Here is a 20,664-nt window from a genome sequence, read left to right on the forward strand (position 1 = left end):
TATACTTCCATGCCTGGCATGTAGTGGCAAAGACTTAAGCCAACTAGTTATTTCAATTGTAAATATCAAGACTAAACAACAATGACCTGCAGACTGGGCTAATAACCCATTAAAAGCAAGCTGCTCTCTTCGAAGATATTTCCTTCAATATTCAGCATTTTTTGTGTTGCGCCCTCTGGTGGTATCCAAAGAAGGAAGTAATAAACCATAATTAACTAATAATTGTAATATAATATGTGTATGTGTTAAACAATAACAAAACATTCTCCAGAATTCCCGTGGCTCCCTGGACGCCAATTTCTGGGCTGGCTGCAGGACACAGAGAGTGTTAATCTACAAACCTTCCCTTAAATCATTCTGTTATTGTAACTGCTCAATGTGCTTAAATTACCCCTTAGGGATTCATTGGAAGCTAGATTGAATGATTATATTTATATTTGTGTGGTGGGATGATAGGACATTTTCATCATGTAATTAGGTCTATGTTATTTTTTTTCATGTAACAGAGCAGCACAAGTGAATCCTTTAGTACTCCTGATGACAGTAGTCCCTCTATCATTGTAATGATATAGACCATAGACCAAAGCTACTACTCTAATGACAAAACAATGAAACACAAACAACTTGTTGTTTTTGTTGCATTATGTTTTATTTAAGTGTTGTTCTTTTTTGGATGGTTTAGTACCCAAAGTGCTCCCAAGACTGGATCTGCCTGTAGAGAGCGTCTCCGGGGCAGGAGGTTGCAGACGCCTGTCTGTGTCCATGCACAATGTACGAGGACACAAGGTTACCCAAACGCACAGCGCAGGTGGTAAACTTATTCCTCACCAGCTCCAACGACTGTCCCGAGGGAAGGACGCTGGTGTAGTCTCCTATGAAGGCAACACCATAGCTAATGGAGTTTTGTCCTGCAGTGTGCGCTCCCATCCAGTTCCATCCACGGCCTTCATAGAGGTTACCGTCAGAACCAGCAACGAAACTGTCAAGACAAACAGTGGGATTTAATGAACAATGTAAATAAGTAAGTAAGTAAGTAAGTCTTTATTTATATAGCACTTTTCACAGACATTTTTTGTCCCCAAAGATGCTTTACAGAGCATTATTCAGCATTATTCATTCACTCTATACCTAGTGATGGTAAGCTTCTATTGTAGCCACAGCTGCCCTGGGGGTGGCTGCCAAGCCAATCGGCGCCATCGGTCCCTCCGACCACCACCATCACTCACGCACACACCACTTTCATTTTCACTTTCTTTTTAATGATTGAATTGATTGTATTTAACTGACCATGACTGTCAACTGTTCTGGAGACCTATGTAGCATGTTATGGGTTTTTGTAAATGTTTTTTTTTTCTGTATATATTCCACATATAGAATCTCTGCTCATATGAAGAGATGATCAAATTAGAAACAGTTTTGTCATTTGAACGCTGACTGATTCAGATTTACAAACACATTTACTTCCCAGTTGTTTATGCTTATCAGCCAATTTGGTTTGTCTTTTATTCAGTTAGGAAGTAGGATAAACTCCTGAATGCCATCCTAAAGCCAGGCTGCAAAAAAACCCAAAAAGTCTCTTTGATATGTGTCTTGGGTAAATATCTAATGGTCTCCCTGGTTCAGCTGTGATTGTTCTGCAGATGTTTAAAGAAGCTCATGTAACAGCTTTTAGCGTAATGTTTTTGTTTCTACTGTGTCACCTGTATCCGATGTCAGCCCAGCCGTTGGTGTTCTGGTGGTAGCGCTGCATGGACCTCATGTCTGCAGCGCACTGGTCGAAGGTGAGGCAGGGCTGGCTGGGCTGGGCAGTGTGGTGGATGTACAGGTAGCGCAGGGGCAGGCCCAGGTAGGTGGGTGTGCCCCTGTACGGCTCTGCGCCCCATGTGCAGCGCTTGATAATGGGAGCGCAGTCTGCAACAACAAAAAATATGCATGAGTGACCAGAAATATTGTTATTGTGTAGAATTCAGAATGAAAGAGAAAGAAAATAAAATATACTTTCGAAAATATAATTACTTTTGAAAAGAATATATACTTGTGTTTAATTTAGAGTTCAGTGTTTTCATCATACAACTTCAAAAAATAAGTCTTTAAAAACAAAAATTAAATCAGTTGCAATGTTATCTGTAAAACGCAGTACTTTAAGGATGATCTAATATTTAACTTACGTACTTACTTTATTCATGTGTTTGCTTTCCTTTTGAGGTTAGTCATAGTTAATTATAAGCTGTTGCAATTAGTCTCAGTGCGCAGTGATTATGTCAAGTCAAGTCAATGTTTAATTTCGTGGTATCATTCTTACCACACCCCAAATGCAGCTTATTACTTTCATAAATTCTGTAGCATTAATTACATAATTACCACCAATTATTGAAAAATACCAGTTTGTCTATCATTAGATGATTTTTATGTACTGGTTACGACTTTTAAGTATGGTTTAAAATTTCGAAACTATTTGTGCAAGGTTATTTTATATTGCTTAGTTCAAAGTAATACCACAAGAGGGAGCCACAAGTCTATTTAAAGCTTAAAACGAGGCGCCAGTATTTTTCATCACAAGTATAAAGGCAGGGCATTGCTCTGATTATATTGCAATTTCTTTTTTCCTCGAAACAGAATGATCGAATATACTAAATATGCTTTGTTAAGTTCAAATTCCAAGACAACCCATATTATTTTGCAATTTACATTTACAACACCAATCACACAGTAACACATTTTGACAAACAAGGACAAGGGTCTTGCTTAAAGACACAACAGCAGTAGTATCCAGTGCTGCTTGTAGGGTTTGAAACGTTTTGCTTAGTAAATGAACATCGCTCTACTGATGTATAATAAACTCTCCAACAGTGTGAATGATCTATGTTTAATTCTGTGTGGCCATGTGAGGGAAGACAGATGAATAATGACGTAATCTTACCGGCGTAGGTTTGCAGTAGCTCCTTGACCCTGTTGTTAATCACAGCCATCATTTGCTTCTTCTCCTGCAGGTTCATGCTCTTTTGCCCCTTCATTCTTCTGTGCATGTCAACTGTAGTCACTGCCTCCATCCTCAGGACACCCAGGCTCCCCTCAGAGCTCTCCATCAACTCTTTGAAGTTGTCTCTGCGGCGCCGGCTGATGATGCGTGGTGCTGCGTCCAAGCCTCTTTCATCCAGCTGGTGGTTATAGTACAGCGACAACAAAGCACTGAGCTTAAGAGATGGAGATTTGAGCGCTTCACGGGCCAAGATGACGCCATCCATTCCTCCGTTGACCTGGGCAGTAGTGAGCAAATTTGGCTTGTGTGTGAGAGTGAATCTTTGAGGATTGGTAAGGTTGTCCCAGCAACCATCAGGGCCTAGCTCTTCATATTGGGGTGATTCTGTGGTTACAGAAGAGCTTTGGACATCCCACCAAAGTCTGTGGAAAAAGCCAGCTTCAATGCCCAGAAGAAGAGGCCGTAATGCCACAGTGGTGCCATCTCTAGTGAATACAACGCCAACTTCTTGATTGTTGTCAGTGATGTTGTACTGAAGAGCGGAGATCAGGTATTTAGACACACTGGAGTGGAGGGGAGAAGCAGACGTGGGTTTTCCAAGGTAGTGCTGGATCAAAGGGTCAGAGAGGCCAGCTGCATTACGCATGGCCCTCAGTAAATCTACAGGCCTCAGATCAGGATTGCTGTCCTCCAGCTCTTTCAGGGCCTTGATGAAGTCATCCATGTGCCGGGATGAGGCTGAAAGAAAATAAAAATATAAAAGATATAAGAAAAATAAAAGATATAAAAGATATGAATACAAGAAAATATAAATACAAAATTGGTTTCATGAAGAGTCAATATGCTTACAGATTTGACCAAAACACATGTTCACACCACTGGGCCGCGGGGCCCTAATGGAGATTTATGTAACTAAATTATTTGTAAACTAAATAAGGTCCTCTTTGTGAAAAAATCACACTGCACATAGTGCTGGAAAGTAACTAAATACATGTACCGAGAATACGTATTCTGAATACTAACTCTTAGTAATGGTATTCTGATATGTTTTTCTAAAATCAACACAATTGAGGCTTAAACTGCACAGAATTAATGAACACACAAAACATCACTTGTATGATACGTGGATGTGTGATTTTAACTTTTCCAACTAGTGACAGGAAATGCATAACAAATGGTGAAACAAGCATAAAGCTGAGTTTAATCCTATGTTGGATCTTTATATTTTAATTTCAATGGGACTAAATGTAAAAGTATTGTAAGTATTCAGAGTACAGTACTATGATTGGTCCAAGTTTTGGAATAGGTCACAAAATACATTTTCATCCAGATATTCAGTATTACTAAATACATTTTCAAAGTATTCTTCCCATCACTGGCTACAGAATACTTAAATGAGAAAATTTATTTATTTTTTATGTATTTAACTTTTTTTTCAATTTTTTTTTTTTAATTTGGTTTAGTCTGATCATTTGATTCAAACATGTGACCAATGACACTTGTGTGAACAACAACACAGCAACACTTGACACAGCTCTCATTCACAAATATACATGATCAATGAATTCACCTTGTTTCTGCAATACTACAGGCCTGTTTTAACATGGTAAAGGACATTAGTCTTGTCACTTTCAATACAAAAACCCAAACAATGGCAAAAATGAACAATTTGAGAGCACCAAAATTCTAACAGTAAAGGATTTCACACATGTGTCCAACAGGAAGAACTGTCTCCACAGAGAGCACAGAATGTATGAATATAGAGACTACACACAGATATACACACTGTGAGATGTGTAAATGTCCAGTTTCAGCAGCACATTAAATATTAGAGTACAAAAGTAGTGTTAATGTATTTGCTATTACAGCATCTTTTTTCAGCATTTTTCTTAATACTGCAAAATCTACTACAGACATGTTTTAGACTAAAACTCAAAGCTTTTGCAGTCCAAAATATTGTGTGTAAAGTATATGTATGAACCATAATGGCAGACACCACTAAACCAGTGATTATCTGTGGTCACTAAGAGCAGGACTAAGGCTTCTGAGGTCAGGTGGTTTCTGAGGTTCAAATGAAGGAAAGAGAAAAGAAAAACACACAAATTTTACTTGTAAAATTTGCTTTTGGAGGCTGACTGATCAGTTTTGACTGTAAAACTGCATTTTGTTAAGCCAAAGTTTTGTTTAGAGAAACTTAAATGAAATTAATGAAAATCAGCATTTTGCTGAAATGAAAATTTGTTTTATAAAATTAGTATTAGAATTCAAGGCTTCTGGTCTGATGAGCACCTGTATGCATACGTTTTGATCCAGTGCAGCACTCCAATATTTTTTTTTTTTTTTTTTTTTTCATTATGTTTAAGAATTTTTGTGAACAGTTTTACAAATGCCAATTTTCAATTGAAAATTTCTGCTTTTTCGATCTTTTGAAGTGAACCACTGAATATATGGTGGTATTTTCAATCCATAATTACAGTTCACATATTCTTTAGACAAGAATGAGTAAGTAAAACCTGCTCAGAAATAGTGCATTTACTGAGAGCTACACAGAAAAAGAATAAAGTTTCCCCCACAAGTTTATTGATATTCTTTTGATATTGATTATATTTTCCTATCAAAACAAATGAAAATGGCTTTCACTAGTAATTACATGGAGGTAAACTAGACAGACCTTTGAATAAAGAAAATTAAAAAATATTTTTTCCTTCTCCAAACAGCATACTGTGGCAGAATAGCTGTAGATCTAAAGTAAATACTATTAGTGCACTAGAGTGTTGTCTTGATTGTTTACTCTATAAAGCGTCTTTGTGACATATGTCTGTGGAAAGCACTATATAAATAAATAAAAAGTTACTTACATTACTTGTTTCTAATTTAAAAAAATATATATATTACCTTCTATGCCCAAAACAAGTAGGACTCCCAAAAGTACCAAGGTGCATCTCCACTGGTTCGCCATCTTCTATGACTTTTCTCCTATCCTCAAATCACCTCTGTGTCGGCCTCCTGATGCCTAACGATGTTGTGTGAGCGGTATATATAGAGTTCATCAAACCCACTGCTGACGTAACAGGGAAATAATCAGCCCGTAAGCAAACTGCAAACAAGCAATCTGGGAAACTCACACCTGCAAATCAGACGCCGTTGTTTGTACCATTTTTGGATTTGCTAATGCAAAAGTAAGTTCTGAATGTTACTGGAATACCTTCAACCACTATAGGAACTGTGCACATTGATGGCAGTCCTCTGTTTGGTAATGCATGTCCTACTGTCCATTCTCATGCCATTTGGAAACCCCACCACTAGTGACTCACGTATGCTGAAGTTGCAGAAATATATATGTTGGAGACTCCTCAAGTTTTACACTTTACTGTGGGAACTGAATTACTCAAATACAATTACTCAAACAAAGCATTCACTTAACCAAGAACTGTGCTGAGTTTGCTCATCTGGCAAATTGGCTTCACATCTTTTCTGTTTTTTATATAATAAGTATAATAACAATTACCATTCAAAAGTTTGGACCCTGTCATTCAATGTTTATTCTATATGTTTACTACTTTCTACATTTGATACACATACGGAAGACATTAAATACTAGTACATGAAGTAAGATGTATGAAATTATGTAGCAAAGAACAAAATGTTGGATAACTCCTCAAATTAGCCACTCTATGCTTTGTTGAAAATATTTATATTCATATTTATTTAACTTTTATCCTTAACTAAATAATGTACTAAAGATATACTAAAGTAGTCTTGCAACAGGGCATCATAAATGATCACTTGTTAATTTTTTTGTTTTTAATTGCGTGACATACAAATCAGGAAGCCTGTTGTTGCAAAATAAGATCTTGCCTGGGATGTACACAGCAGTGGTCTGGCACAAATCTGTCTGCTGAAAAGAGGAAGGTATGGAAACGGTTCCCACAATTAAAGATGTTATATAATGCAGTGGAATTACTGCCAAAAGCTATAATATTAGAGAAAATTTTAAAAATAAAAAACAATTAAAATGGTCAGTTATTCATCCTGGTCCAAAATTTGATCACAGGAGTCCCTCAGCATCCATAGTTTACTTTTATTTATCAACAAATTTTCACAAACATTATTTGACAAGTATTTGACATCTATTTTAGATTTTGTTGTGTTTACAGTTTTGTTTTGTTTTTCAATTGTTTTAGTACATTTTTTGAAACTTCCATCCATCCATCCATTTTCGTCCGCTTTTTTTTTTTTGAAACTTGGCATAGTTTAATCATTCCTGTATATGAACAGGGGCACAGGTGGTCAAATCCTTTGGAACATTCGGGACATTTCTCAGGCTCTTTCACAGAACACTTGGCACAGCTCTCATTCACAAACACACATGATCAGTGATTTCAACTTGTTTTTTCAACACTACAGTTCTGTTCTCATGTGCTAAAGTTCTTTCTCCCAAATTCTGTCACTTTCAATACAGAAACTCAAACATGAAGGCCACATTCTATAACTGAGCACAAAAAATTTAACTGGAAAGGATGTGTCAAAAAGGGAGAAGAGTCTCATCAGTGAGTACAGACTGTACAGACTACACACATATTTACACACTGTGAGATGTGTACACGTCTTGTATAATTTTCAACAGTACAAAAGTAGTTTTGATGTATTTGCTATTCCAACATCTTTCTTTCTTTCTTTCTTTTTTTTTTTTCATTAAAATATTTTTGATCACTGCAGAATCTACTTTGCTATAGGTAAAGTCGGCATTTACCTTCATTATATTAGTTGTGAATGTAAAACTGCATTTAGCTGAGATTAAATGTTGTTTAAGAAAACTAAAATACTGTTTAGGATTTTGTTTGAGCTGTCAATTTTAAGTGGTTAAATGTGCCAAAGCGATAAAGTAAATTAAATTGCTCTGTAAAAATCAATCCATCATTTAAATACAGTATTATCTTTCTATCTTTCCAGCAGATGGCGCTAGAGCTAAAGTACAAAAGAAGAAGAAGAGGAAAGGGATAGCTGCAGGAAAGTGGCATAAATAAAGGTATTTTATTAATAATAACATGGAACTATTTAATTTTATAATCAAACTGAAAGTGATATTATCGTGAGGCTGTATTTACTTTGGTTCACGTGAAGCTACAATTGAAATGTTGATGGTTTTAAGCAGCGATTTGTAGTCACTATGCTAAAGTCATGCCAGTGCTCTTGCTATCACATACTTGTATGGGTTGACATGGTTGACACTATAAAAAAATGGTGCACGAAATAAATGCGATATAAATATTTTCATCTTGTAATGTACTAATTTGTCCAAGTCGTATCGATGCGCTGAGAGAGGTGAAGAGACAACAGCCAGACAGCCAAGTTTCTTTAATATTAATTATCACTGAATGTCATCTGACCTCGGCAATAAACTATATCATAAACTGTATACGTATATCATAAAAGATGTAGGTATACGCAGATCACTCGTGCAAGGCTACTACAGTGAACATAGAAAGCAGAGTTGGGACTTGCAAGTCGTGACTTGAACTCGAGTCAGACTTGAGTCACTATTTTTAGGACTTGAGACTTAACTTGATCAAATGGACTAAGACTTGGGACTCGACTTGGACTTGAAGGTCAATGACTTGAGGCCCGTGACTTGAGAAGACTTGAGAAGCACTGTTAAATCTCAATTCTTTCTATTTTGACCATAATGATTCACACTAAGATATTGTCCAGACATTTAAAAAGGAAAAATTTACTAAATTAATTTCTACATCTTTTATATAAATACTCATATATAAATATACAATTATTTTTAAGTACAATTTATCTTAAAAGACAAATAACTTGCAAAAATCTAAGCTGTATTTGGTACTTTAGTTTAAAGACTTGAAATTACTTGAAGCTCAAAGCAGACGACTTGGACTTGAACTGGACTTATGGGCCAGTGACTCGAGACTCAACTTGGACTTGCCTGGATCTGACTTGGAACTTGACTCAGGCTTGAGGTCAAAGACTTGAGACTTACTTGAGACATGCAAAACAAAGACTTGGTCCCACGTCTGATAGAAAGTGAGACAAAGCCTGCACACTTACTCCCAAACTGGTTTTAATAATGACCTGATGAAGATCCACTGACCAAAACATGTATTAAAAGCAGTTTGGGAGTAAGCGTGCAGGCTTTGTCTCACATTCTCTGCAATAAACTCACCATTACAAAAAATGTCTAACTAAGCTCATTGAGAATTGCAATAACACCATATGATTTTCAGTTCTGATCATGTTTTCTATATAAAATTAATTAATGTGGCAACAATGAAACACCAGATACTAAATAAGTGGGATGAGGGACGACCAAAAGAAGCACAGATAGTCACCCTGTTATTACTGCTTTTAAAACTTGCAATGTTGTCTTTTTCAGATTAAAATGGACAACCGTTTTACTAAAGGAAAGTCCACCATCCTGGAGCGTCCGTTGACCCGGCCTAAGACAGAAGTGAGCGTGAGCGCGTTCGCCCTGCTCTTCTCTGAGATGGTGCAGTACTGTCAGAGCCGCGTGTACTCGGTCACAGAGCTGCAGTCTCGACTTTCTGAGATGGGCCAGAGTGTGGGGGCCAGTCTGCTGGATGTGCTGGTGCTCAGAGAGAAGAACGGCAAGAGGGAGACCAAAGTGCTTAACATGCTGCTGTTCATTAAGGTGAAATGTTATTACTGGCAATATCATCACACAGTATCATGTGTTCACGTCCTAAAATTTTACGTCATAATTTCAGATGAAGAACAGGGCGCAACTAGCTGATTCACTGTAACTTGTTGTTGGGGATTAGGTCTATAAGTGGGCCTCATCAATATATACCTTGTGATTTTGTGGCTTTCCATATAAATAAACATAAACTTAAACCCTATTTTATTATTTCAACATCTTGTGAAGAAAATCTAGCACCGCTGCCATAGCAATTAGCAGTAACAAGTGAAAACAACTCTTTGGTTTGGGCAAAAATCTTCAGTATCATTTATAAACAGGAAGCTGAAACTCATGAATCTAAGACATTTTTTTTTGTACTGTTTATTTACGTATTGGTTCTGTATTGGAATTTTGCGATGTGACATGGACGCAGCCTTTTATTGTGATAGACAGGCTCTCTCCAGAATGGTTTAACACATCCTCTTCCTTCATTTTGCTCCAGGTGAATGTGTGGAAATCCCTGTTTGGAAAAGAAGCCGATAAGCTGGAGCAAGCCAATGATGATGACAAGACTTATTATATTATAGAGAAGGATCCTCTGATTAACGCCTACATATCTGTGCCTAAGGAGAACAGCAGCCTCAACTGTGCATCCTTCACGGCGGGGATTTTGGAGGCTATTCTCACACACAGCGGCTTCCCTGCCAAAGTCACTGCTCACTGGCACAAAGGCACCACACTCATGATCAAGTTCAATGAATCGGTCATAGCCAGGGACAAGGCGCTGGATGGACGATGATCAAATGTAATGCCGCTCATTTCAGGACTCATTTCTAGGTTTATTTATTTCAAATCATGTTTTTTTTTTTTTTTTACAAAGTGTCCAGTATTGGAAGTATGTGACTGCATTACAAGTACTGTATTACCAAATTCTTTTCCAGTATTGTAGTTCCAGTTCAGCCCTTTGACCATAGAAAAACAGTGTGTGTGGGTGAATATGCACTGTACTATCGAGACAAGTGCAGGAGCCAATGTACAACAAGCACGTATATAATCTTAAATGTTACAGTTGTTGTAATAGGTTCAGAATGTCCTTCCTTTTTATTGCTGAATCATGAAACAAAATGTCTGACTCCTACAAAATAATAAATGGATGTCTTGATTTGATAGCCTACAGTTCTTTGTTAGCTAAAGCAATATATGAGAAAGTGACACATTGTAAAATTATTAACTATGTGACAGACATTTTATTGCGTGTTTGTTTCATTTTTTTTTTTTTTTATCTTACTCGTGAGTTGCGATGTCAATGTCAGTTTCCTTTATAATTAAAAATACACCTTTCATAAAAAAAAAAAAGACTCATCGTTTTACCAAAGACATTTATAGTTCACACAAAAGCATTTGTTCAGTTGCATCTCGTTCATCGTCTATCATTGTTATTTGACGCTGGCGTCCGTCACGTGACCTGTTCACGTGGTCAAGCGGAAGCAGCGTTGTTTATCTTTTGTCGCCTGTGGTTCGCAGTGCCGAGATCTCCCATTTCCATTTTTTACTGCCGTTTAATTGTGTCATTTTCAAGGGGCCTTTATTCATTTAAAATGTCATGATCGTCCCGTAACCGTGTAATTATCATTATGGCGTCTGCCACTTACAGCGACATCCAGGACACTGCTACAGGTTTGTGTTTAGACCCATTCATCCCTTTCACCTGTCCTACGCCTCACTAATGTTTTTTTGTTTCACGTCTATTATTTCCATATACCACATGCAGTAGGATTAATATGAGGGAAATGTCAAAGGCAGTGGAGATCGAAACAGTTTATCTTATTCTGGCATGGCCAAATGGACCGCTATTTTACGCACATTTATAACACACACATAAGCAATAAATATAGCTATACAAAATAAACTGAAACAATGTCATTTTTATTGGTAACAAGCCGTGTGTTATCATTATTACTACTTTTGTTATTTTTAGTTTTATTCAAATTCTCTTTGTTTATTGTAATAATGAACTGCTGTCTCCAAATAATTTCCCTTGTGGATCAATAGTTTGTCTTTTCATATTCATTAATGTCCATAAATTGATGGGCTAATTTATAATGTCTAAAGTTAGTGTGCTATAAAATAACTGTAGTTTATTGTAGAAATGTAACAGTATCCAAATATCTGTTTTTCAGATATTCAGATAACTTGCAGCTTCCCATTGATACTGTAAAATGTAACTGATGTTGCAATATCACAGTGAAGCCAATATTTTTACTTCCTTTATGGTTTCTAAATAGGAAATGTGTTAGTCTCTGTGGTTAATGTTTCAAAACAAGTTAAATGGACATTGAATGGATTATTTTGAAGATACACATTTTATGTTGCATAAACCCTTTGTGTTTATATTTGTCAGAGAAGGACCGTCTGCTGTCGTCTGTGTCTGGATATGGCTCCCAGGACCGGATCAGTGATGGGGGCCCTCATCTTGGTGGAGGACTGGGGGGCTGCGGCTTCCAGCAGCAGCATGAGGAAGAGGATGAGGAAGCTCTGCGAAGGAAACTCAAATACTTCTTTATGAGCCCATGTGACAAATTCCATGCCAAGGGTCGCAAGCCTTTCAAACTGGGTCTACAGCTGCTGAAAATCATCATTGTCACTGTGCAGGTGGTCTTCTGGACTTTTATATCATCATCAAATCTCTTGAAACCTTAATACAATTTGACTCCAAACCTGCTCAAGTTCAAGACAAAGGGATTTGAGTTAACTTTTTTCCCCAAATTACTAATCTGCCATTGCAATAACATATGTTCCATGGTTCTATATAGAGTGCAATGAAAAGAGAAAATATCTAATTCAACAGTTTCAAAGGTTCACTTGTATCCCTCTTAGTTTGTCAGACTGATTATTTCATTAACCCATGAATCTGTTTTGTATTTTGTGTTGACCCTCTTGTGTGTCTCTTTTTGTAGCTGGTGCTTTTCGGCCTGAGCAACCAGATGGTGGTGACATTCAAGGATGAAAATACTGCAGCGTTTAAGCACCTTTTTCTGAAGGGTTACCAGGACAACAATCCCCAGGAAGTGTACTCACAGGACCAGCTCTACAGTCACATTCACTTCGCCATAGAGCAGGTAAAAGTTACCATTATTATTAGACTAAAGCATAAATAACAACCATTATGTGCTTAAACATAGTACCGGTAAATCATTTACTCTATGAACAGAATAATAAAATAATTCTGAGTACATCTTGCATTTTAATCTTGAAACCCAGATTTTGAAAATCACACTGTGCACAAATTGAAAGTGTTTCAATTACTAAACACTTATCTACTGTAATGTATGTAAAAAATGGAGCAGTACATGATCATATTTATGAATTTTCATTTGTATTTAAAAGCCCAAGTGTGCAGTTCCCTGAAATGTGTATTTTGTTTCCTCTTTAGTACCTGGCTCTGCCTCAGATCTCTTTGGGGCGGTATGCGTACGTGCTGGGTGTCGGTTATGATGACAGTGCACTCTCCCTTTGTCAGAGGTACTTCAAGAGAGGCTCCATAGACCCCGTCAATGATACATTCGACATTGACCCCCATGTTGTCACCAGTAAGCCTAAGTCTGGGTTTTATAATAGGTTTAAAAAATAGTTTTGTGTTTTATATATATTATCATATAGCAAAGTATGTTTCACATTTGTCAAGGGCCAGTAGCTTTTTTCCATCCACTTCATTAGTTAAACACGATACTTCTGCCAAGAGAACTGACTTATTTGCACACCTGACAATGTGATAAATGTCTAAGGCTAAATTTAAACATATTAAACAACTATGAGAAAGTTGGAAAGTAGTCTTCAGTTACCGTATGTGACTTTGGCAAAGGAATTAGCTGACTTTCTAAACTTGTTGTCCCTTCTCAGATTGCACTGGTGTGAATCCTCACAATTTTAATCCTGCTCCTGGAAACAGTGATTACAAGAATTTTACTTTGAAATTTTACAAGTAAGTTCTTATTTTCACAAAGAGATTAACAGATTAAACATTAGACATTTTGGAAGTTTTTACCATTTTGTTGTCCCAAGGTTGATCAACGTCACCATTGACTTCCAGCTAAAGGCTATAAACATACAGACCATTTTGAACAATGAAATACCAGACTGCTACACTTTTGCTATTACGGTACAGTGGACAAATATTTATCCAGTCAACCGAGTGTTTGTATTTATAGGTTGTATTCATGAGACATCACAACATTCTAATATACTTATGGTTAAAAAATTTAGCTGGAAATGAATTATATGGTGCAATTTGCCTTTTAACTGTCAGATTGTAAATATTAATATTAAACAAGAAGAAGCAAAAACTGGCATAACTTTCAACATCTTGTCAGTATAAAGAAACGTGTGATTTTACAGCAGCTTCAGAAAGTGGTCCCATTCTTCTAGCCCAAAGATGTGAATGTTGTTAGTTGAAAGGACTTAAGATATAAGATTAAGATATTAACAATGATAAAAATATTAATCATTTTTGCATTTGGACATTTCTTCCAAAAACTGAATCTCCATTACATATTTATAGGCTCCTGTTCTTCATCTAAAATTACAGCATTATCAAATTCTTGAACATGAATGCAACCTATAGATGTACTTTTTATACCAAACTCAAGAATTGTCCTTATTCAATGATGTTACTCTTTGCAATTATCAAAGAGTTTTATTCTGCTCACTTTCAGATTGTCATGGACAACCACGCTCACAGTGGGAAAGTCAAAATTAGTCTGCACAACGACGCCTCCATTAAAGAGTGTAAGGACCCCAATGTTTCCGGTCATGGTAAGTAGAAGAGAAATGATCAAATACTGTGTAGTCTATATGTTATCACATTTGTAACTTTATCCTCTCAATAGCTGAGAATTACGCAAGAGAGTTCTTTGACATCCTGGTGGCGATAGTCTGTCTGCTGTCTCTGCTCCTGTGTGGACGCTCAATTTTGAGGGGAATTCTTCTGCAGCATGTAATTATCAAAACACAAATGATCTCATCCCTGTATTCAGGTCAGGTAGTCAAACCAGTGGCACCAAGTTTCATTTTCTCTCTCTTATCTTTATCTAACCATCTTTGTTGTACACGTTGTATAAATTGAAAAGGAAGCCACATCATTTGGTTTATGTCATAGATGAAATTCTAAAAACATAACTTTTTTTTTCAACCATTTGGCACATTGTTTGTTTGATGATTTGGTTCAAACCTGTATCTGAACAAAGACACAGGAGGTTAAATCATTTGGAGGATTTCTCATCACTCCACACAGTTCTCAGCCTCTTTCTCCAAACACTTGGCACAGCTCTCATTCACAGACACACATCAGTGATATGATCAGTGAATTCAGCTTGTTTTTTCAACCTGTTGTTCAGCCTCGTCTCCCGTGGTAAATGACTTTGGCCCAAACTGTCACTTTCAATATAGAAACTCAAACAGAACTGAAAATTTGAATTTATCCAATTTTCACAGAGAATCTAACAGCAAAGTACTTCACACATGAGCCAAACATGTAGACTACATGTAGATTTTCAGATACAGCTTTTGTTTGATTTTCAAGAACACATTATATACTACAGTACAAACGTAGTATGTATTTGCTATTCCACCATCTTTCAGTTTTCCTTTGCATAAATATTTTTGTAAAATATATTGTAAAATCTACTTTGATATTGGTAATGTATTTTTATATTTTACATAAGACAATACAGACAGGTTTTAGACCTGTCCAAAAATCATATGTGCAAAGTGTGAACCCTAGTGTCAGACTGTACTAAACCAGTGATTCTCTGTGGTCACTGAGAGCAGGACTAAAACTTCTGAGCTGCTTTGTCACATAAATGAAAGAGCATAGAAAACACATAACGAGAGTTTGTGTTTGTGTGTGATTTTGAAGGTAAAATTTGCTTTTGGGGGGGTCATCGATCAGTTTTGAATGCCAAACTGCATTTTGCTGAGATTTTTGTATAGGAAAACTAAAATGCTGTTTTAAAAAAGCCAGTTTTCAATAAATAAAAGTGCCAAAGTGACTGTAAAAAAAACCCTGTAAAATCTGGTACAATGATACACAGTGTTGACTTCAGAGTGAAAAAATGTAGGCTTGACTTAACTTAAAGAGATACTGTCAGTGCATAGACAAAAAGTGGAGTGGATAGGTGAACCACTGCTGCAGCCCAAATTCTTGTTTTTCTGCTGATGGTTGACTTCATCCTCATTGCCCAGGGGTGTTTAATCATAAAATAACTGGCCTTGTTTTGGATCCAGTGTCACTCTATTTCCCCTGGTCCCTAAGGAAATGACTGGCAGTGACTCATTGTGTTGGTGCTCCACATATGCAAAGAAGCGCCCTGTGTGGCCTACTTTAAAAACCTTACAGTTCAGTACACACAACTATTTGAATAAACAATAAATAGCATTTCTTAGAATATTGCCCTTTAACATTTGTAGCATTCTTATTATGTACTGTATTTTAATATTAACACATCCTTTTTATTTACAGGAATACGTGCAATTTTTCAAACACAGATTCGGTCGTCATGTCCCCTGGTCGGACAGGTTGGAGTTTATAAATGGCTGGTATATTCTTCTTATTATCAGCGACCTATTCACAATCATCGGGAGCTTTATTAAAATTGGAATCGAGTCAAAGGTATTACACGTTACACAAAAGTTGAAAGACAGTCTGCAGTTTTCTTTGTGTTTTACATCAAGTGTTTGTTTTAATTTCATAGAATATTTCATCATACGATGTTTGTGGAATCCTGTTGGGAACATCCACGCTGCTGGTGTGGGTTGGAGTCATACGTTATCTCAGCTTTTTTCAGAAATATAATGTATGTTGAAGTCACATAATGTGTACAAAATGCATTTATGATCATGTTTTAATCCCTTACTTTTTCTACAGATTCTGATTGTCACACTAAGAGCTGCTTTTCCAAATGTTATCCGTTTTTGCTGCTGTGCTGCTGCCATTTATTTGGGATACTGTTTTTGTGGCTGGATTGTACTGGGACCATATCACACTAAGGTAATATGATTAAGATTAGAATAAGATTATTAACCTTGGCCTTTGCTTTGCCAAAAGGTCACATTTCACAAAACCTATGAAGAAACTGATAGCAACACATTTCTGAGCATGTTTAGTTTGCAGTTAACATCCAGATAACTATCAGATTGAAATGATGAGGAACAGACAATATAACATGACAATATGAAAAAATCAGCAGCAATATATTTTCTATGGTGCCCTAGTTTCTGCGTGTGCCCATGTGTCTTTCCCATTTTGCCCTCAGTCAGATGTCTGTGTATGTGAACTGTGAAATTGCGTGGTTGTTGCTTCTTATCAGATAGATAGATACATAGATACATAGATACTTACTTACTTACCTACTTACTTACTTACTTTATTGATCCCTAGGAGCCACAAAAGTAAATCAAATGGCGCAAGTTTTCTACCAGAAATCCAAATTGGACCACCCCTAGAACCTATAAGATTTTAGCATTTGATGGAATACAATTTTTATTAAAAGCAAAATACAAAATGTGCCAAGGAACCATCCAATGGGTCTTGGGAGTTACAAAGTCTCCAAAACTACTAAAACCATGAGTGGACTAGCAAACACTAGTACTGTCCACTTTATGGCTGAGCATTGAGCTGTCTGGCTGCTCTTTTTTCCCCAGTTTCGGTCCCTGTCCATGGTGTCAGAGTGCCTGTTCTCTCTAATAAACGGAGATGACATGTTTGTGACGTTTGCGGAGATGGAGCACAGCAGTCCTCTGGTGTGGATCTTCAGCCAGATCTACCTGTACACCTTCATCTCCCTCTTCATCTACATGGTGCTGTCCCTCTTCATCGCACTCATCACTGGAGCCTACGACACCATCATGGTAAGTTCTTGTACTTGGTATGGGCAATATAGATACTTATTTATTTTTTTATTTTTTTTGAGGGAGGGGGGGTATATCCTTGGACTAATATTATTTAAATTCAATAGAAATATGTTGTCTTTAAATGTATTAGTTGAGATTAATATCAGAAAAATGTGAAATTACACTTACAATACCCACAAAAGTGCAGAAATATTATATTTGGCTGTATTTTTAAAAATATATACAGTTCATTTAAGATACAAAGTAAACATATCTTTCGAAACAATATTCACAATAAATATTTCAACAGTCTTCACACCTCTACTTGAACAACAGTAAAATTATTGTTACTTTAAAATAATATTACTTAGGTAAATACAAAAAGTAGTAATCTAAAACAAATACTACAAGTGTAAATTTTGGCGTTTGGTATTTGGAGAAAATACGGCTGGAGTAACTGAACACATTGTAGTTAAAACATACACCATGTTTTAAAATTGAAGGAATAGGGACTAAATTATGTTGATTATAATCATATTATTTATTTAAAATGTAAATACAAAAAACAACAAAACAATAATAGACACCTTTATATTTTACCCATATACAAGTACAAAATCTACTCTTAGAAGTACACATTTTTCAAAAAGCCACTCATGTAAATCTAATGTAGCATGGACTAGTTTTGTCTCCTCACACCATCAGCAGCCTGAGGTCAAAGTATTCACATTATACCCCATCCTTACATGTTCAATAAGGAAGAAAATATATACGGTAATCCACATTCTAGTCACTTCAGCTGCAGAGTTCTTTGTGCATCACTGGGGCACTGTACATCATTGAAATATAATCCCGACAATGACATAACCTGATTATTGTCTCCTCTCCAGGCCCAAACACAGGAGCAGGTGCGCATCACAGACCTCCATGCTTTTATCGCAGAGTGCACGGACACGCCCAGCTCCGGAAAGTTCAGAGGACCAGAGGGGACATCCTGCTCTTTCCTCTGCTGCTGTGAGTAGTGACGAACAAAGAAAGACTACCTCCATTTTCACTACACCCCCCACGGCCACAATATTAGCTACGCCTGTTTTCAGTGTTACTAGTAGCTAATGGAGTCATCACATGGCAGCATGTCAGTGATTTTAGGCCACAAATAAACCAAGTAAAACTTTAGAATGAGCATTGAATAGAAATTTTAATTGTGTGGTAATTTAATAGACTTATTTAATAGAGTTAATAATAATAATAGTAGAGTATTTAAGAAACTGCTGTTCTACTGATATTACTCATAATGCCCTCTCAGAGAATGGCCAGATAATATTGTAATAGAACCAAAAGCATTTCTTCTTATTGCAAAATTCTTCATGGTTCAATGGAAAAGCTTTGACCCACTGAATCTTGTATGCAGAGTATAATAGCTGGTCCTTCATCTTTGCAGTTTGGTATGGACATTTTTTATCTGAGTGAATTTTCTTATGTCTTAAAGATAACTAAGGAAAATTATGCACACCCCAGATCAGATCTTAAATTATAATTCTGTTATAGCTGTACGTATGTATCCATGGGTTATACACTTTGAACGGGGAAAGGTCTTCAAAAATGGAAGGAATCATTTGCCTGAAACCCTTGTATAGTCCTAGTAGACCAGCTGTTTAAATAATATTAAACGTACAAACTTGATTATGTTCGAGGATGTTTGGCATATTTTATTGCTTTTACACTTGTTGTTTGCAGGGTCTCATTTGCATTAACATAGGCACAGGAAACTAGGTACATTAGCAGCTACATGATATCAGTAATGGCTGCTAACGAATGCTGACAGATTTTTTTTTCCCTCAAATCCTTCCACTTCATTGACAGCCACACTCCCTCTCATGTTTCTCAGTCCCCAGGCGGGACTTGAATAATGCCTTGAGAGCGAACTGTTCAACCTTGAAGCAGGTTGTCCTCTGTTGGCCATGTCTGAATTTTGCATTTATATGAGCTCGGTGCACTAGCTCAATCATCGGCATTGTACTGTATAAATAATGCACTCTCTTTTGACAAAAGGTACATTCATTGATCTTTTTAGGGCAAAAGAATGTTGCTCAGTGCACAATTAGTGTTAATATGCGAAGCTGCCTGTTTCATGTTAGCATACATTTTATCTGTGGCTTGACAAGATAAAGACTGAAAAGGGAAAATAGAAGCTTTTGAAAAACTACATTCTGCATAGTGGATTTTGCCTCAAGGACGTGGCATAAGAGAAGTTAGCCCTGCAGCCAATCAGACAGCATTAATATTTATGAGGGTGGAGCCAGCTGACTGCGCTCTAATGCATTGAAAGACATTTTATGTATGTGTGTACTTTCTGTAATTCAATGTTTTAGAGTTTAAATTTGACTGTAAACCACAATAGCACAATTACAGTGAGAAATTACTCTGAACTAGCAGATTTTTTTATTTGCAAAAGGAACCTATAATATAAATGAGTCTCTTATTGATAGGATTGAATTGGGACTGTACACAGCCTTAGGAATTGTACAAATACAGTATAATGTTCAGGATAATACTGTTACATACTGTGTGTATATTCTCCGTTGTCATGCTTTGTTTTGAGATGGGATCATTTTCTTGAAATGAAATAAGCTTGTCATTTCCAGTGCAATATAGATTTACTTGAGTATTATTTTAATGTCTGATTTTTAAATGAATTTTAAATGAATGGCATTACTTCTTACTTGATTTTTGCATGTTTTTATTTTTACTTTTTTATAAATTAAATGTACCAACATATTATTGTCACTTTATTGTCATGTTCGTGATGAAGAAAATAGGCTTCTGTAACCTTTATATGTTAATAAATTACAATGGCATCAACACTATTACCTTATTTATACATTTAAATGTGTTTGTTATATTATATATACTTCATACAAACACACACAAACATGCACATAAAGTTTTGTGTTTTCCAGAGGACTGTTGCATGGGAAAGTTCTAAATGTGTCTGTGGCCAACTCTCCTACATGTATATATTACCAATATCAATGTAATCTAATGTAGTTCCACACTGACATATTGTTGCTAATACAATTTTGTATTGTGGGCAACCGGGACTACAAACTGAATCTATTGGTGGTTTTCAGGTTTC

The 20,664-nt window shown here is 36.4% G+C and overlaps 3 protein-coding genes across 3 annotated transcripts; 2 read left to right on the forward strand and 1 right to left on the reverse strand.

Annotated features, from left to right (window-relative positions):
• Positions 1 to 630: 630 nt before the first annotated feature.
• On the reverse strand, positions 631 to 6,032 carry pglyrp6 (peptidoglycan recognition protein 6). The gene is made up of 4 exons (XM_020937660.2): positions 5,876 to 6,032; positions 2,921 to 3,718; positions 1,701 to 1,911; positions 631 to 979 (listed from the first exon to the last, which is right to left on the reverse strand). Exons 1-4 carry the CDS (start codon positions 5,937 to 5,939, stop codon positions 679 to 681), a joined length of 1,374 nt encoding a protein of 457 aa, XP_020793319.2. The 5' UTR covers positions 5,940 to 6,032; the 3' UTR covers positions 631 to 678.
• A 1,890-nt stretch (positions 6,033 to 7,922) lies between these two features.
• On the forward strand, positions 7,923 to 10,997 carry LOC110172559 (trafficking protein particle complex subunit 5-like). Its single transcript, XM_020938447.2, has 3 exons — positions 7,923 to 8,009; positions 9,378 to 9,653; positions 10,144 to 10,997. Exons 2-3 carry the CDS (start codon positions 9,384 to 9,386, stop codon positions 10,438 to 10,440), a joined length of 567 nt encoding a protein of 188 aa, XP_020794106.1. The 5' UTR covers positions 7,923 to 8,009; positions 9,378 to 9,383; the 3' UTR covers positions 10,441 to 10,997.
• A 130-nt stretch (positions 10,998 to 11,127) lies between these two features.
• LOC110171870 (mucolipin-1-like) lies at positions 11,128 to 20,395 on the forward strand. The gene is made up of 13 exons (XM_020937674.2): positions 11,128 to 11,318; positions 12,043 to 12,293; positions 12,599 to 12,760; positions 13,075 to 13,231; positions 13,542 to 13,623; positions 13,704 to 13,800; positions 14,354 to 14,453; positions 14,528 to 14,634; positions 16,159 to 16,308; positions 16,391 to 16,492; positions 16,564 to 16,686; positions 17,340 to 17,546; positions 18,419 to 20,395. The coding sequence occupies exons 1-13, from the start codon at positions 11,276 to 11,278 to the stop codon at positions 18,548 to 18,550; spliced, it is 1,713 nt and encodes a 570-aa protein (XP_020793333.2). The 5' UTR covers positions 11,128 to 11,275; the 3' UTR covers positions 18,551 to 20,395.
• Positions 20,396 to 20,664: the final 269 nt, after the last annotated feature.

The sequence above is a fragment of the Boleophthalmus pectinirostris genome, unplaced genomic scaffold (assembly GCF_026225935.1).
Source record: "Boleophthalmus pectinirostris isolate CB_2022bp ecotype Guang Dong unplaced genomic scaffold, ASM2622593v1 HiC_scaffold_17, whole genome shotgun sequence".
Lineage (NCBI taxonomy): Eukaryota > Metazoa > Chordata > Actinopteri > Gobiiformes > Gobiidae > Boleophthalmus > Boleophthalmus pectinirostris.

Coding starts and splice junctions, on each gene's coding strand:
- pglyrp6 (XM_020937660.2), bottom strand. CDS start 5,939: ATGGCGAACCAGTGGAGATGCACCTTGGTACTTTTGGGAGTCCTACTT. Junction 3,719..5,875: donor ACTTGTTTTGGGCATAGAAG/GTAATATATATA, acceptor ATTTTCTTTCAG/CCTCATCCCGGCACATGGAT. Junction 1,912..2,920: donor GCTACTGCAAACCTACGCCG/GTAAGATTACGT, acceptor TTGTTGTTGCAG/ACTGCGCTCCCATTATCAAG.
- LOC110172559 (XM_020938447.2), top strand. CDS start 9,384: ATGGACAACCGTTTTACTAAAGGAAAGTCCACCATCCTGGAGCGTCCG. Junction 9,654..10,143: donor ACATGCTGCTGTTCATTAAG/GTGAAATGTTAT, acceptor ATTTTGCTCCAG/GTGAATGTGTGGAAATCCCT.
- LOC110171870 (XM_020937674.2), top strand. CDS start 11,276: ATGGCGTCTGCCACTTACAGCGACATCCAGGACACTGCTACAG. Junction 12,294..12,598: donor TCATCATTGTCACTGTGCAG/GTGGTCTTCTGG, acceptor CTCTTTTTGTAG/CTGGTGCTTTTCGGCCTGAG. Junction 14,635..16,158: donor GGGGAATTCTTCTGCAGCAT/GTAATTATCAAA, acceptor TTTTATTTACAG/GAATACGTGCAATTTTTCAA.